The 15,094-nt window shown below is 29.1% G+C and overlaps 2 protein-coding genes across 4 annotated transcripts in view; one reads left to right on the top strand and one right to left on the bottom strand.

Moving 5' to 3' along the window:
- The window catches only part of LOC132934327 (serine/threonine-protein kinase BRSK2), a 118,846-nt gene that overhangs the window by 50,379 nt on the left and 53,373 nt on the right, over positions 1-15,094 (bottom strand). For all 3 annotated transcript variants that reach the window (XM_061000621.1, XM_061000623.1, XM_061000622.1), the window contains exons 5-8: positions 6,114-6,264; positions 4,278-4,493; positions 2,530-2,729; positions 1,648-1,863 (exon numbers count right to left, since the gene is read on the bottom strand). In XM_061000621.1, the coding sequence (XP_060856604.1) occupies positions 1,648-1,863; positions 2,530-2,729; positions 4,278-4,493; positions 6,114-6,264 (783 nt within the window). The remainder of the gene's footprint in view (positions 1-1,647; positions 1,864-2,529; positions 2,730-4,277; positions 4,494-6,113; positions 6,265-15,094) is intronic.
- On the top strand, positions 8,779-12,515 carry LOC132934992 (zinc finger MYM-type protein 1-like). The gene is made up of 8 exons (XM_061001426.1): positions 8,779-9,467; positions 9,567-9,740; positions 9,950-10,132; positions 10,256-10,499; positions 10,588-10,783; positions 10,870-11,197; positions 11,268-11,520; positions 11,720-12,515. Exons 1-8 carry the CDS (start codon positions 9,390-9,392, stop codon positions 11,767-11,769), a joined length of 1,506 nt encoding a protein of 501 aa, XP_060857409.1. The 5' UTR covers positions 8,779-9,389; the 3' UTR covers positions 11,770-12,515.

The raw sequence follows: 15,094 nt of genomic DNA, 5'->3' as shown, positions 1-15,094 counted from the left end.
TGGTTAAACAAATAGAATTATCGAGTACATTAAATGATGCTATTGAATTTTTAAAAATATAAACAAAATTTTGTATTCAATATTAGTTACATTATTTTTGCAAACAAGCGATTTTTCCATATGTTCAAAAAAATTATGATCTAAGTATAATAATATTGTATCTAAATTGATAGGTCGTAATGGGAAATACGTGGATGAAGGTAAACCATGGGCAATAAGATATTTTTCAGTTGTTGTAGTAGGTAGGTACTCGGAATAATAAATATAAACGAAAACAACATCGTCGTAAAATTGATATTTTATTTTTCGCTCAAAACGTTTAAAAAATAAAAACAATTTATACCACTGCAATCATTTCATCATTTATAAGTGCAAGCTGTCTGTTTGTTGTCGCTACAACGATCTCTTTTGGTAATAAAAATTTATAATACCTACCTAACGTCTATTTTATACCAACTACAACAACAAACAAACAAACAAAATAATAATAATGATAAATAAACATTTACATGCACAGTAATGACTAATGGATTGATATTTTCGAAGGGGCTTTAGTCAATTCTGTGCAGACTCTATACATAACCACCCTCGGTGCCACTCAGCCCCACTCCACAGACGCCTTTGACTATACCGCTACAATGGTTGACTACTCAATACGAAAAACAATCAAAACATTACATCGGACGATAAGTTTTCGTTGCTACACGTACACTACGGTTCAATAACGAACTATAGATAATATCCAAACAATAAGTATCAATAGTATGTATAGATAAGAGGATAAGAGGTAGGTACCTATAATTTCTGTTTTGTTTCATGCCCCACATAACTATGTACATATTTAGTTTTAGTTGTCATAGAGTGCTACAAGAGAGTCTACACACCCTTTCACTCTTCCACCAAAGTCCTTGTTCACCACGATATGTCTATTGAAAACCACTCATGATTTTGCAGGTTTATACGTGTTGAAACCGTCCTGAAGATTGTTCTGCGATTTTCAGTACCTAATTCGAATTATACGTTGTGCATCAATCGATGATGTGAGAGGGGGTGGTGAAAGGAGGAATGTGTCCCCTGACGTTCCCAACTAAATTTTTAACGTATTTTTAAAAAAATTAAATGCTCATAGTGTAGGACATATTCTATGTTGGTCAATTACCTGATGACTGATGCCTTTTTAGATTCTTGAAATAGTCTCCATTTATAAGACCATAATTATCTAGTGTTTATTAGGTCGTGAAATTACGATGAAGTTTTTACAATGTTTTTAAAAATATTTCAACTGAAATATAATGTTATTCTTATGAAGCCTTTCCTAACCGTTGTAGCCCCACCCCCACCCCCCCCAAGAACCTGAACATTTTACACCCCAATATTTAATGAAATGTTTATCTCTATATAAAAATCTTCCTCCCCCCCCCAAATTTCAAATACTATTTGCACAAATAGTCAATATTTATTTGTAAAATGTTTTCAAGCTTTTAAAACATTTTTCGGGCGGTCCAAATACCAGGTCCTTGGAAACAACGTAGTAAGTTAAAGTCTTGTCAGTCATACCAATTATATTGTTATAACGTCCTAAGCCATGTATCTATTTACAATAATATATATATACGACTCTTGATAAAATTAATTTATTTTACTTACTGCAACATTTGTTTTCGCGGCGTAGCAGGAGATCCAGCACTGATCTGAGAAAAATTACTATCGATGTCGTCGATCATTTTACACGTATCAACTCGCTTTTTCGGCGGATCGAAGCTGTTTTTGGTGTTTTTTACTGCAACCGTGTCGTCCTCATTAGCCGGTCGTCGTTTTTTGCGCTCGAGCAATAGGAAATATATCACTTTTTCAGTGTTATGACTATTCGAAAAATAACAAAATTAACATTAAAATCCCCAGCTTTTGCCCCAAACACATTTTCCAATAAACGTATCAAACAAATGATTAAACGAAAACACTGAGAAGGTACCTATAATATAATTCGCATTATAATGTATTTATGTGTTTGACAATATTTGTTTGTTTGCGATCGTCATTACATTACGCGAACCGAATAATACATTTTAATGTACACTTCACGTCGACTGTAGTTATCGGAATTTCATTCGAAAATGTAAGTAGGTATTATTATTCATATTTTGATATTATTTATTAATTTCGGATTATCACTGTTTAATCGATTTCACGACTGATTATATTATAGCGTGACAAAACAAACTGATAATTTACTACAAATCGCTCGTACTCGATTACGTTCCCATTCAAACACAATCATATATAATATAATGACACCTCGACTAAACATAAATATTACGTTAGTCGCTTTTATGAACCGAGTTCGTTCAGTGTACACATAATAATGTTTGCACATAATATGACATTGATAATAATAGTTTAATATAAATATTATATACTGTGGAGGTTCTAATAAACGGCGCGAGAATCAGTGGTTGTTTGTGTGATGATTTTGTTTCTCTTTCGGTTCAGATTTTCTGAGCGCGTTCAATTCAATAGCACTATACTTACTCGACGCTCAACAAAGCGGCGGTGAGTTTTTCTCGGTCTTTGAAACAGCCTAAACTTGATATGGCTTGAAGAACGTCGGTGTCTAAGTCATTTGAGGACGGAATTATGTGGGTTTGTATGACGTCTATCATTGACATACCTAAGTGCACTTCTCCTTTACCTCCGGCGATAACCCATGAGTGTTTGTTTATGTCTTTCAACTGAAACGCAGGTAAATACATATTTATTGGTTTGTACAAAACAAAATATTATACAAAATGTGTGCCGGAAAAATGTTTGTATAACAAATTAGATAGGCGGGCATGATAACATAATCACGAATGGTAAAATATTTGTAAAGTTATAATTATTTATGGCCCATTATGGTATTGAAATGTGAAATCCATCGAATGTCAATCTTCATCATTGTGTAACAATAAAATATAACTACCTTTCCAGGTTATTACGCGAAACCGATTTCAGTGTGGTACTGAGAACCCTTATTTTTTTTAAAATAAGTACCCGCGAAAATGTATAGTAGGTAATGCTGTTATCACATTTTCCTTATAAGAATATTAAACAGAGTAATAACTGAAAATAGCAGTCACGGTTCACCGGATGGGCCATCACCTCTATAATGGATAAGAGGAAAAGAAAGAAAAATATAAATATTAAGGTGGTTGGAAACAGCGTAGGCATTTATTTCATGATTTAGGCCAACTAAATAAGCCTGACAAAATTACGCCCACTAACAACAATTGAATTTGAATTCTGTAAAAAGATTTAAGTTAATTGACATATTTTCTAAATTATTCTGGGAATTTATTTTTTATGTCTCTTTTAAAATTAACCTTAAAACCCATTTTAATTTATCTTGTCTTTTTAAATTTTAGATTTACGTTAATGTATTTTTTTAGAAAGTTAAACAGTTGTTCATATTTTATAAATTTAATTTGAATAGTATACATTGGCGATTTATTTAAACCATTTAATAAAACAATATTATAAGAATATATAAACGTAATTTGGAAGGATCTTCGCTGTAGGTAGCAATTACGTATGTGGGTAATCAAAAACATAATATAGGTAATCAATCAATTTGTATGATGTAGAGACAGTAGAGTAGATAATAGACACAATTAGAGGGAGTGGGATATATGATAATAAGTTTAAATACGCAATAACTTCTTTTGGTAAGAAATTTGAGAAATATCTTGGTATTTATTTACACTTGTACACTTGGCATTCTAAATATTATGAAGGTTGTGTTTTCATACTTTATAGACACGATAAATATAAGTTCTTGCTGTACATGTCAGTTGTTTGTAGTTAGTACTAATTATTTTAAAGCGTTATGCTACACCTTGAATATTATTGTCTGTGTGCGTTTTATGTAATTACTGATTTGTATTTAAATATTTATACTATAAAAGGTACACTTCAAGTTTTGCTCATTAGTCATTACAATATAAAATATGAATTGTAACTTTATATTATATTATTTTCACTAATTTCAACGTTTTACAAAACTTCAAGGACTGCTAAATATATGTATAGATGTATTATTGGTGAATTATCATTCGAGGGGTAGAATTATGTCAATATTTCTCCTCACTATATTAATTGTACAAACAATATGTCATTACATTTATTTTATTTCACCCTCTCCCCCCACAAAAAAATTACTCCAAATTACACCACACTGCCTAATTAGATACGTCGAGTACGATTACTCCACGCTGAATATTTTATAGTTTCGGAACACTTACGGTTAATCGTTTTTCCGGGTTGACTTCGATCATGCCACGGAGCAAGTTTTGACAATCCGGCGGCACGAAATGTGGTATGTGAAAAACGCCCTTTTTCACCTTTTCCAACAGTTGGCGTAAGTTGTCGTCGTCGAATGGCAGCGCGCCGACAAGCAGTGCGTACAGTATTACACCACACGACCAAACGTCCGCTTTCCGCCCGTCGTATTTCTCGCCCTGGAAATCATGTTAGTAGGTACAAACCGACGTTTAAGTTTGTTAGAGTAGTTGTAACGAAATATTTTGATAATATTATTATAAGTATTCAAAAGAATCATCAATTATTGAATATTATTCAAAATTTTTTTACAAAAAATCGATATATTTAAAAAAAAATACATTAATTTATATATTATATTATATTGATTTTTGAATAATCATTATTTTTGTAACACTCAATGTTCTTTACCAAGAATACAACCAATAGATCAATATGATCAATGGTAAATTAAATATTTCCATATTTACATTATAATTAATAAAATCAATAAACCATTATAAACCAACTCGATTATTTATTGTACTATTGTTCGATTGAAACTTTAAATACACGAAATAATGATTGAAAAAATAAAATAAACAATGAGCCACCAAAATGAAATGTATTTAAAATTAAAACATTCAATATCAATGTAAAAACTAATAAGTGTTTAAGATAAAAATAAAAATGTAAATACTTGATATCAAAAGTATTTAAAAAATGATTTTATAATGTGTTTGCGTGAATGGTGAATTTTCTTTTTACCCAAATAAGATAAATTCGATAAAAATATATATGTTGTATTACAACTATTTCAAATATAAAATGTAAAACAATTAATACCTATAATAATTAAAATGATTAAATAATACGTTTTTTAAACTTGATTTGAGATTTTTAATAATAAAAAAACACAAACAATTTTTAATCATACCAGTAAAATTCATAGACAGTAACGAGACTATTAAAACTCAGGGGAAATGCATTGGATAAAATAATATTGTTATTAAAAAATTGCCCAAAAACATTACAATATGTTTGCACACTCGCCCTAACGCAAACCGTTTCAATTTAAAGTATTCATATACTTTTAGTCAAATACTTAAATGCGTAGGTTCACTAAGATGTGTAATGGTAGCATTGATGCTTTTCCTCTGAAAGTGAATGGTATCGATGTCGATTTTTTTTATAAAAAACAAAAACCACAAGGTTTTAAGTACATAATATTGCACGTAAAGTATAAGTACTTAGGGGACCAGACAGCTGAATAAATTCAAGTATTGTGGTTTAAATATATGTATCGTCACTCATAAGGAATTTTACCACAGTAAATTCTTTAGTATGATATTCCAATAATTGTGTTATTATAATTATTATCATCAAAGGAAAAACACTCCAGTATCTGAGACTTATTAAAAAGGCGGTGATCGCAATAATTGTATGGATTTTTTTTTTAATACTCATTTCACTGTTATATTGTTATATATAAAGATGCAATTAAAATACATTAAAAAATAAAAAACAAGACCCGAATTCAAAGAGAAGAGGGATCTCAAAGGGCCCCTCAGACGATCCGCCCATCGCACACTTCAAATATTCCAACGAGACTTCCCTCGAAACAAAGAGAGAAAATCGTCACATTAATTATGTATTGATGGTTCATTAAAAAGTCTCAAGTTTTATTTCTTATATATCTGGAACGCATAACGTAGCGCCGAAATTCATTGGAACTATAGTCACCATTGTTGCTGTGTAGTGTAAAATAATCATCACGCTTTTAGGGTTTGTATATTATGTACGTCGGAAAAATAACTTACTCGGATGACTTCAGGGCACGCGTAGTGCGGAGAACCACAACTGGTCTCGAGCATGCTGCCGTTGGGTTGCAAGGACGCCATACCGAAGTCAGCGATTTTTATGTTGGTCTTTTCGTCTAGCAACAAGTTTTCCGGTTTCAAATCTCTGTGGCTGTGGAAATACAAATCGAACACAACTGATTAGTCAAATATAACTTACTATAGTATATTATTATACAGTAAACTGTAAAATATATATGGATTTTTAACATTGTGATAACAATACGCATTAATATATTAATTATTCAGCTGATTTCGATTGCCATTTTTACATTCGAGAAATTACGATCGACCAATTATTATTGTTATGCACTGGGAGTAGAATATTTATTTTGCGCCCAATTAATCATTTTGGTGCCATAGTGCATACTTTAATATCTGCGTGACAGATAAATCTCTTTTTGACACGGGAGGTGACTAAAGAGTTTTCTTACAATTATCGAATAAAATGTGACAACCGATGACTTAAGTACATATATATTCTCTCGGCGCACGATTTTGACACAACTTTTTTATTTTTATGTCCCATCATTGTGTCAATTTTTATTATTTTCATGGTGTGTCATAGTACGTGTGATGATGAAATTATTAGAATAGTGTTTACTTAATGGGTGTCAACAAAAAAAAAATTACGATCACACGGCATTTTGGATAGGCAAATCGGGTACACCGCTGTCCTGCACTTCCATCATAATAAAATATGTTATTGTACGAGTTCATATTTTATCTACCAATCATCCGGCTAGTCTTACGACATCAGGGATATTTTCTAGAGCGTTATTCTAACGACAACGACAAATAATAAGAAACCGATGTTCGAGTTCGAGTAAAAACAAAAAGTGTAATTTATTAATAAAATTAGAAATTTAAATTATTAAGCATAGTTCTATGTTTTTTTTTACTACTAAATAAAATAAGTATCTAGGTATTCTTTTAGATGAAAAAATGTTGACTAACCTAAGTTTATCCAATAATAGCATCATATTACTAGTATCTAAATATATGGAAAAAAACAGGAACTAATGAAAATCCAAGTAGCTACAACAATTATTTTAGAGCTGCAATAGGTAAGTAGAGAAAAAAATTAAATTTTTATGCAATCAATATCATCTATAAATCCATGAATGATTTTATAATAGCGGTCGTATATATATGTATAATGTTTTGGATATCCGCCACAATTACATAATATGTAAAAGTGTGGTATCTATTCCGCTTCCATAACCACCACTGGTGTTAGTCAATTAATAATTTAATATAAAATTTTTATTTTTATAGTTCAACAATATTTAAATATCAAATATAGGAACACGAAATAGGTCAAATTATAAAAAAGAAATTTTCGTTCTGATTCTTTTTGGCAAATTTTATAAAATAAACTTTACAATTTATAGACTACTATTGTTAATATTATTTTCACCAACTAGTATTTTCAGAACTATTTTGTTTTTTATCGATATTTTTCAAAAGTATTTATGAATGCTTATTTATTTTGTGAACCGTTTTAAGAAAATTAATTTTATTTGATGTACCTTTGTCCTTTATTATAGTTTATATAAGTGATACAAAATACGATGTACTACCTATAGTATAGTTATTACTTATTATGTACACTGTACATTGTACATTGTACAGTATAATAAATTACTATACTGTATACCTACTATACATATGCATAGTTATAACTTATAATTTTGTCTAATTTGTAAAACTCTATTGTGTGCGTACTGTGTGGTTTGTTTACTGTTGGTTATCTTGGTAAATATTTTGTTTTGAAATATAAAATAATACAAGATTTACGATATTGGTTTTAAGTGAAAATGATACAATCGAATAGGTAAACAGTAAAATATACTAAACATAGTTGTAAAAAATACGTACTATATTATGTAGTTAATTTCTATAAAGTTATGTCGTTTTGAAAGTTTTGGTGTTTCTTGTAAGTTATTGTTCAACAAAATATATTGTTTAACCATAACAGTTACTTACTCACACTTATACTTGCATGAACTAAAAAATGCATCGATATACACGATTATCAATATATATTTATTATTATTATTAACTATATTATAATTTGTAAGTTATAATCAGAAATAATTAATTTAAAAAAAAAAACTATACCTACATTTGTTAATTATTGTGTAACACATTTGTATAATATCGTATTATTAGCTAGATTTTCTTTCATATACGCATTTTACAAGGTCGTAACTCAAAACCAATTTCTAAAGACGAGGGTTATAAGTCATAATCATCAGTATAAAATAATTCACCCACCTGCTAATAATGCACCTAAGTGCCTGGTTATAAATAAATTATAATTTTTTACAAAAAAACACCTGTTTATAGAATATAATGATCCTAGTCCAATAGGAATGATAAAATTAGTTTTGTAAGTCCTATCGCTACATCTACGATTAATTAAAGCTCCCTCTCCGAATTTGAAACGATATATTTTGTGCATTATATTACGTGAGTCCATCACAAGAGTCAATAGCTAAATACCTAGGTAGGTAACCGCAACGAACACTGTAACCGTAGCATAGGCGCAATTTGGGGGGTGCTTGGGGGTGCTTAGCACCCCCAAAATTCATATTAGCACCCCCAAATTATTTTCAACAGCATCATTTAATTGTTATTGGTTATACACGTATTATGTCATAGACAACAGGATAAATTAATGTCTAAGATTTGACTTATATAATAATAATAATAATAATAAATAATAATATAAATTATGTTACCTACTTACCTATATAGGTAGTATATATTATATAATTATAGTAATAATACCTAGGTATAATATATTGTATAAAATAAAATATCAAATATGATCCTGATACACACATAGATAATAAAGATAGATATCTCTATACTAGCCCGTATCCGTAGGTCGTAGTGTGGTCGTAGCCAGTAACAGCTTATCAATGTCTTTCGCTAATCTGGTAAATAGAAATAACCGTCTAAAAATAGAACGCTCATAATCAATTATTGTCGATTCGATGTGACCATTCTGATTGTATTTTTTCTGTGAAAACACACAGGCCGCACCATCAGACCATAATCATATTATACTCGTATTTTTCGAATCGTTAAGTCTGTGCGAGTGTGCGACGTACGTGTAACGTGTTTTATTGTTTATCCTCATTAACTTCCTATATTTTATTTTATTTAAATTATATTTAATTTTATTTTAATTACCTACTCAAGTTGTTATTGTTTTTAAATTTTATTATGGAAAATACTAAAAAGATTTTTAGTATTTTCAATTTTGAAAAAAAGTCAAAAAATGATAATGATAAACACCAAGAAGTAAGTTTTGATATTTATTAAATGAAGAAAAACCATCTTTATAATCATCATAATGTTAATTTTGATTTTGATTCTTTTTATATTTTTAAATTTATTTAGTTGAATTCTGAGGTCGTTGATGACCCTGATATTGAAATTATAGAAAAAAATGTTATAGTGAATCAAACTGATGCTAATCTTGTCGAAACATTTCCATTTCAACACAACAAAAATGAACTCCAACATTCTGATTTAGGAAATCTTGCAACTGGACCTTACCGTCCTGTTTTAAATGTAAGTTAACTTAACACTAGGTAAAACCTAGAATAGGTACTAATAATAAATATACCTCATTTAATAAAAATATTAGGTAATTTTCAGTTATTGATATTATATTTATTAGGTATTTATAGTTGCTGGTAAGGTAATTTTAATACCTACCTATTTAATTTAGGTACTTATATTTGTGTATATTGTAGTATAATAATCATATTATCATGTAGGTGTATAAACAAACTAGATTTGGTTCGCAAAACAGATCGTTTAGTAGCGAATGGTATAAACAATATACTTGGTTGGAGTATAGTATAAAAAGCAATGCAGCATTTTGCTATGTATGTAGAATGTTTGCTGATGAACTTATTGACGAAGTTTGGACAAATAAAGGATTTTCGAACTGGCAAAAAGTAAGTGTATATTTTTAACTATTTTTGACAATATTACTAAGAAAATATATCAAACTTTAAAGGATAGGTATTTATTAAAACTTTATATTTCATAAGACATGCATTTAATTTTTTTTTATTTAGCTTAATGAAAAACTGAAAAAACATACCAAAACAAAGCGACATTTAGTTTGTCTATCTAAGATGAATGGCTACTTAGCTTGTAAGAAATCTGGTTCTGTTATGGTGAAGCAGTGTAGCGGCTATAAGGAACAAGTGGCCAAAAACCGTGCCTACATTGGTACGCTTATTGACATAATATTATTTTTGGGAAAACAAGGTATTGCTTACCGAGGCCACAGAGAAGATGCAGATTCTCTAAATCAAGGTTACTTATTAAACTTATTTTATACTGCATTCATATTTAATTAAGTTAATTTTTTCAAGAGTATTTCTATATACATAACAATTTTCAGGCAATTTTAAGGAATTATGTGGACTTTTATCAAATTATCAGCCAGATTTCAAAAACAAATTTGATGAAGCAACAAATTATACGAGCTGGTCTATTCAAGATCAATTAATTAAATTGTGTGCAGAAGATATAAGAGAAACTATTGTCAAAGAAATTGATAAGATTGGTTTTTTTGCTTTAATGTGTGACGAAGCTAGGTTTGTTTTATGCATTTTTTTTTATAAAACTCCTATTTTTTAATGCATTCTAATTTATAAACGTTTATACAATTGTATTATTGTAGATGTTATAGAGAAGAGCAATTGTCAATTTGTGTAAGATATACCATTGACTTGGATGTATATGAAAGATTCTTATGCTTTGTTGATGTTTCAAAAGGACAAACTTCCAACAATATCGTTACTGCACTGTTTGAATGTTTTGAAAAACAAAAACTGACTATGTCCAAAATCAAAATAATTGCACAATCATATGATGGTGCTAGTGTTATGTCCGGACACTTACGCGGTGTTCAATCAAGAATTAAAGAACACTATCCATACGCTGTATACACTCACTGTATGGCACACCGCCTTAATTTAGTAGTTGTAGATACATGTAAGACAATAAAGGTAATATAAAAACAGATCAAATTTATAGATTTGTAGATATTCATTTCATATGTGTTATTATATTTTTCAGAGTGCAAAACATGTTTTTAATGTGCTTGAAGCAATATATGTACATTTTTCACAACCATCAAAAAATAAAAAGTTATGTGAAATGCAAAGCAATCTAGGATTAAATAAAGGAAATTTATTAAGAATATGTGACACAAGATGGGTGTGCAGATATAAAAATTGTGTTGCAATGTTGAAAAATTATTCCAGCATTCTTAATATTCTTAACGATGAAATTGAGGAACAAATTGATAAAGATGTAGCACGTGCATTAGGTATTATTATAGGACTTTCATTTAAAATAGTTATTTACATATTATATAGGTTCATTTATAAAACTAAATAAAATAATAATATTAATGTTCAATTTTTTGATTTGTAAATTGTAGGTATTTTAAGTTCTATTAATAAATTAGAATTTATAATAATTCTTCACATATTGAATGAAGTGTTAAGCATTATAAATGTTTTAAGCAATCAACTTCAATCTAAATCTGCCACCTTGGGCAAATCGAGTAGTGTAATACAAAGTGTGATTTCTACTTTTGAAAATCAGAGGAATGAAGATGGTTTTTTTAAGCTCTGGGAACAGATTAAGGAATTTGCACAGTTAAACCAAATAACATTGGAATTATCAAACTCTAGTAAGAATTAATAATTTAAAAATGTGTCAAGAAATAATGTATATTTAATATTTATTTTTAATACCTAAGTACTAATGGTTTTACTTTTATCTACCTAGGAGCAAAATCTAAACGCAAACGCCAAGAGCCACGTCACTTGCAGAGTTATAATCTCGAGACATTAACTGGAACACAAAGTGAGACAGAATGTAGAACTGTTGAAGAGCATTGGAAAATCATTTATTTTCAAATAATTGATGCTGTTATTGTAAATTTAAAATACCGTTTTTCGGATGAAAGTTTAGTTTTAGCTAACTCATTAGACCAGTTTATGAAAATGGATTTTGAAAAAGGTTCATATTTCATCAATCATTACAAGGTTCGTAACTAGTAAATTATATATAAACTAAATAATAATAACTCATTAATTGAATTCATAATAATTATAAATAGGTACCTAACAACCATGTATATAATATATTGTTGTGATTAATGTAATGTAGGTTAATTTTGTAAATAAAATAATCATGTGAGGATAATATAATTTCAGGATGTTGTGGATATTGATTTAACATCATTGAAAGCAGAAATGTTGCTGACAAAAAATTGTTTACATAATAGAAATTTGGATTTTGATATACTTGGAATAAAGAAAGAGGTGACTGAAGATGTTTTTCCAAACTTGTTTAAACTTATTCAAGTAGGATTAGCTATTCCTATAAGCTCAGCTACTTGTGAAAGGTCTTTTTCATCTATGCGCCGAATAAAGAATTGGCTTAGGACAAGCATGGAACAGTCAAAATTTACAGATTTGTCAGTTATTAATATTGAGAGAGATCTAAGCAATAAAATTGATAAAGATAAAATAATAAATAATTTTGCTATGTCTCAAAGGCGTATATCTTTAGTATAATATTTAATGAAAATAAAAAACGTATTTACCTGTATTATATATTTATTTTTCAAATATTAATAATTATTGATTAATCAGGTATTATTATGAATGCATGAATGGTGTTATGAGGGGGGTGTGGGGGGCGAAGCCCCACACGGGTTTCTTTGGTCCACATAAATCTAGCACCCCCATAAATTCAGCCCAAATTGCGCCTATGAACCGTAGGTAACCAAAATGTGCGCATGCAGCAATATAGCACGTGGGTAAATTATGTATATTGTATACGGTTTAAACGTCATCGTCGTCAACATCGTCTTCATTAATATTCGACGAAAACTTTAGAAAATCACTGGAGCTGACAGCAGTGGTCATTTATTAATATTCTGAGTCGGCTCGTCACGGTGTTTCGGTTAATCAGATTTGTAACCAAAATGGCGCAACCTGGGTAGATGGCCCACCTGGGTTACCCACAATTATAATGGAAAATATGGTATTGCATATTTGAGAACTTTTTTAAATAACTGTTAAATTTCAAATTGTATTTATTATCACACTATCGACGTTAAAATTAATTTTAAAATTAAATACTGTGTATTGCGATGAGATAATATCGATTATTTAATATTGCGGTATTAAAATATATTGAAAACGAAAAATGTTACGATTTGCATACATAGAAATATTTTGTTTTCTCTGACCCACAAGTTACCTTGATAAAATGCGTTCACGCTAAATCGTTTTTTATTTTTTTTTAAATAATCCATTTAAAGAAAATCAACAACTAAAAAATTATAAATAAAAATATTTTTAAGTGTTAGAATTATTGGTTTCTTTATTATTAAATTTTGAAAATGAAAAATATTTTTTTTAAATTTAAACTACATGTTTCGCAACCCCTCCCCCCCCCCCCCTTAACACTATTCTCTACACTTTTTGTAATATATGATTTTACTCTTAGAGTGTAAGGATAGTCTTAGAGCGTAAGGATCATTCAAATTAGATGGAAAAACCATTTTTTTTTTGTGAATGTACGTTTTTTCTATAAATTATGCATGTGGATCAGAGAGAAAAAATAATAATATTAATAGTGCGCTGACATCCTGTTAAAAAATTTAAAAACAAGTTTAGAACTAGGATCATAACATCCATATTGTACAACTATGTACGGTCGTACTGTCTGACTGCAGTTATATATAATATTATAGTGTACAATAAACACCGGAGATTTCATTTTATTTTTTAAAACACGCATAATACTGTTATTGTCTTCGACTGACGATAAATGGCTGGCCGCGTTGCTCTAACAATAATAATATTTTATACAACCGTATAATTATTTCTGTCCCGTTTTCGAATAGGAATTCGTGCGCGATTCGTACGCTATATGAATGTTATGCGGTTCACAAAGGCCTGGGATTAAAAGTCCGCAGAGAAATAGCAAAACGGTCTCTCTCTTTTTAAACTTTATTTGAATTACCTTGAAAAAAAAAGAACTAAAAATTTTAACGTATTATTATTTTATATACAGATATATACAAAGAATACGGTTCTATATTTTATTGAATAATTTAACCAGAACAATAATGAAAATTGCAATAGTCGACTAATTTATGCATTTTTAAATATTTTTTTCGCTGCAAAGTCTTAATAAAAATTCAAAACCTCATCAAGTATAGGTACGTGATAGTTATTTTCATATATTTTGCAGACATAATAATGGTGGTTTTATAAAAATTTTATATTACGTTTTTAGCTAGATTTAAAAATGGCAATTACCGATATTTGTGAGGTATAGTTGTGTAAGTGCTTTAACAAGTCAAAAATGCTGTAACGTAAAAAAAAAAACACAAATATACGAGGGTAGCAGCGTCCTTAAACAAATTCGTTTAGTTATGTCCACAAATCACCTCATAATATTATTATAATGCTACAAATGGTCTATTTTTATACTGTAAATTTTTGCATATTTTAAGTAAAATATGTAAAATTATATTATTGCATATTTTAACAACAAAATCACGAAGAATGTATCATGTTTTGTGCTATACTTAAACACTATAATATATCTATACATATCGTCTTTATATCATAGGACGATTATTTATTATTTAAATTTCATAAAATCAGTAATTTTAATCTGGTAAGAAATATGTACCTATAGGTACTACGGATTTACTTAAGAATTAGATAATAATAATGTCAGGTACACATATTACATATATTTATATTATATTATATATATTTATTATATCCTGTATATTTCACTAAGCATAAAAATCAAACACTAAAGATAAACAGTAAAATCTCCTTATAACGGAATGACTGAGTATC

Source organism: Metopolophium dirhodum, chromosome 1, assembly GCF_019925205.1.
Source record: "Metopolophium dirhodum isolate CAU chromosome 1, ASM1992520v1, whole genome shotgun sequence".
Taxonomy (NCBI): Eukaryota; Metazoa; Arthropoda; class Insecta; order Hemiptera; family Aphididae; genus Metopolophium; species Metopolophium dirhodum.
Note: the sequence above shows the minus strand (reverse complement) of the source record. Positions and strands in the feature narration are given on the sequence as shown.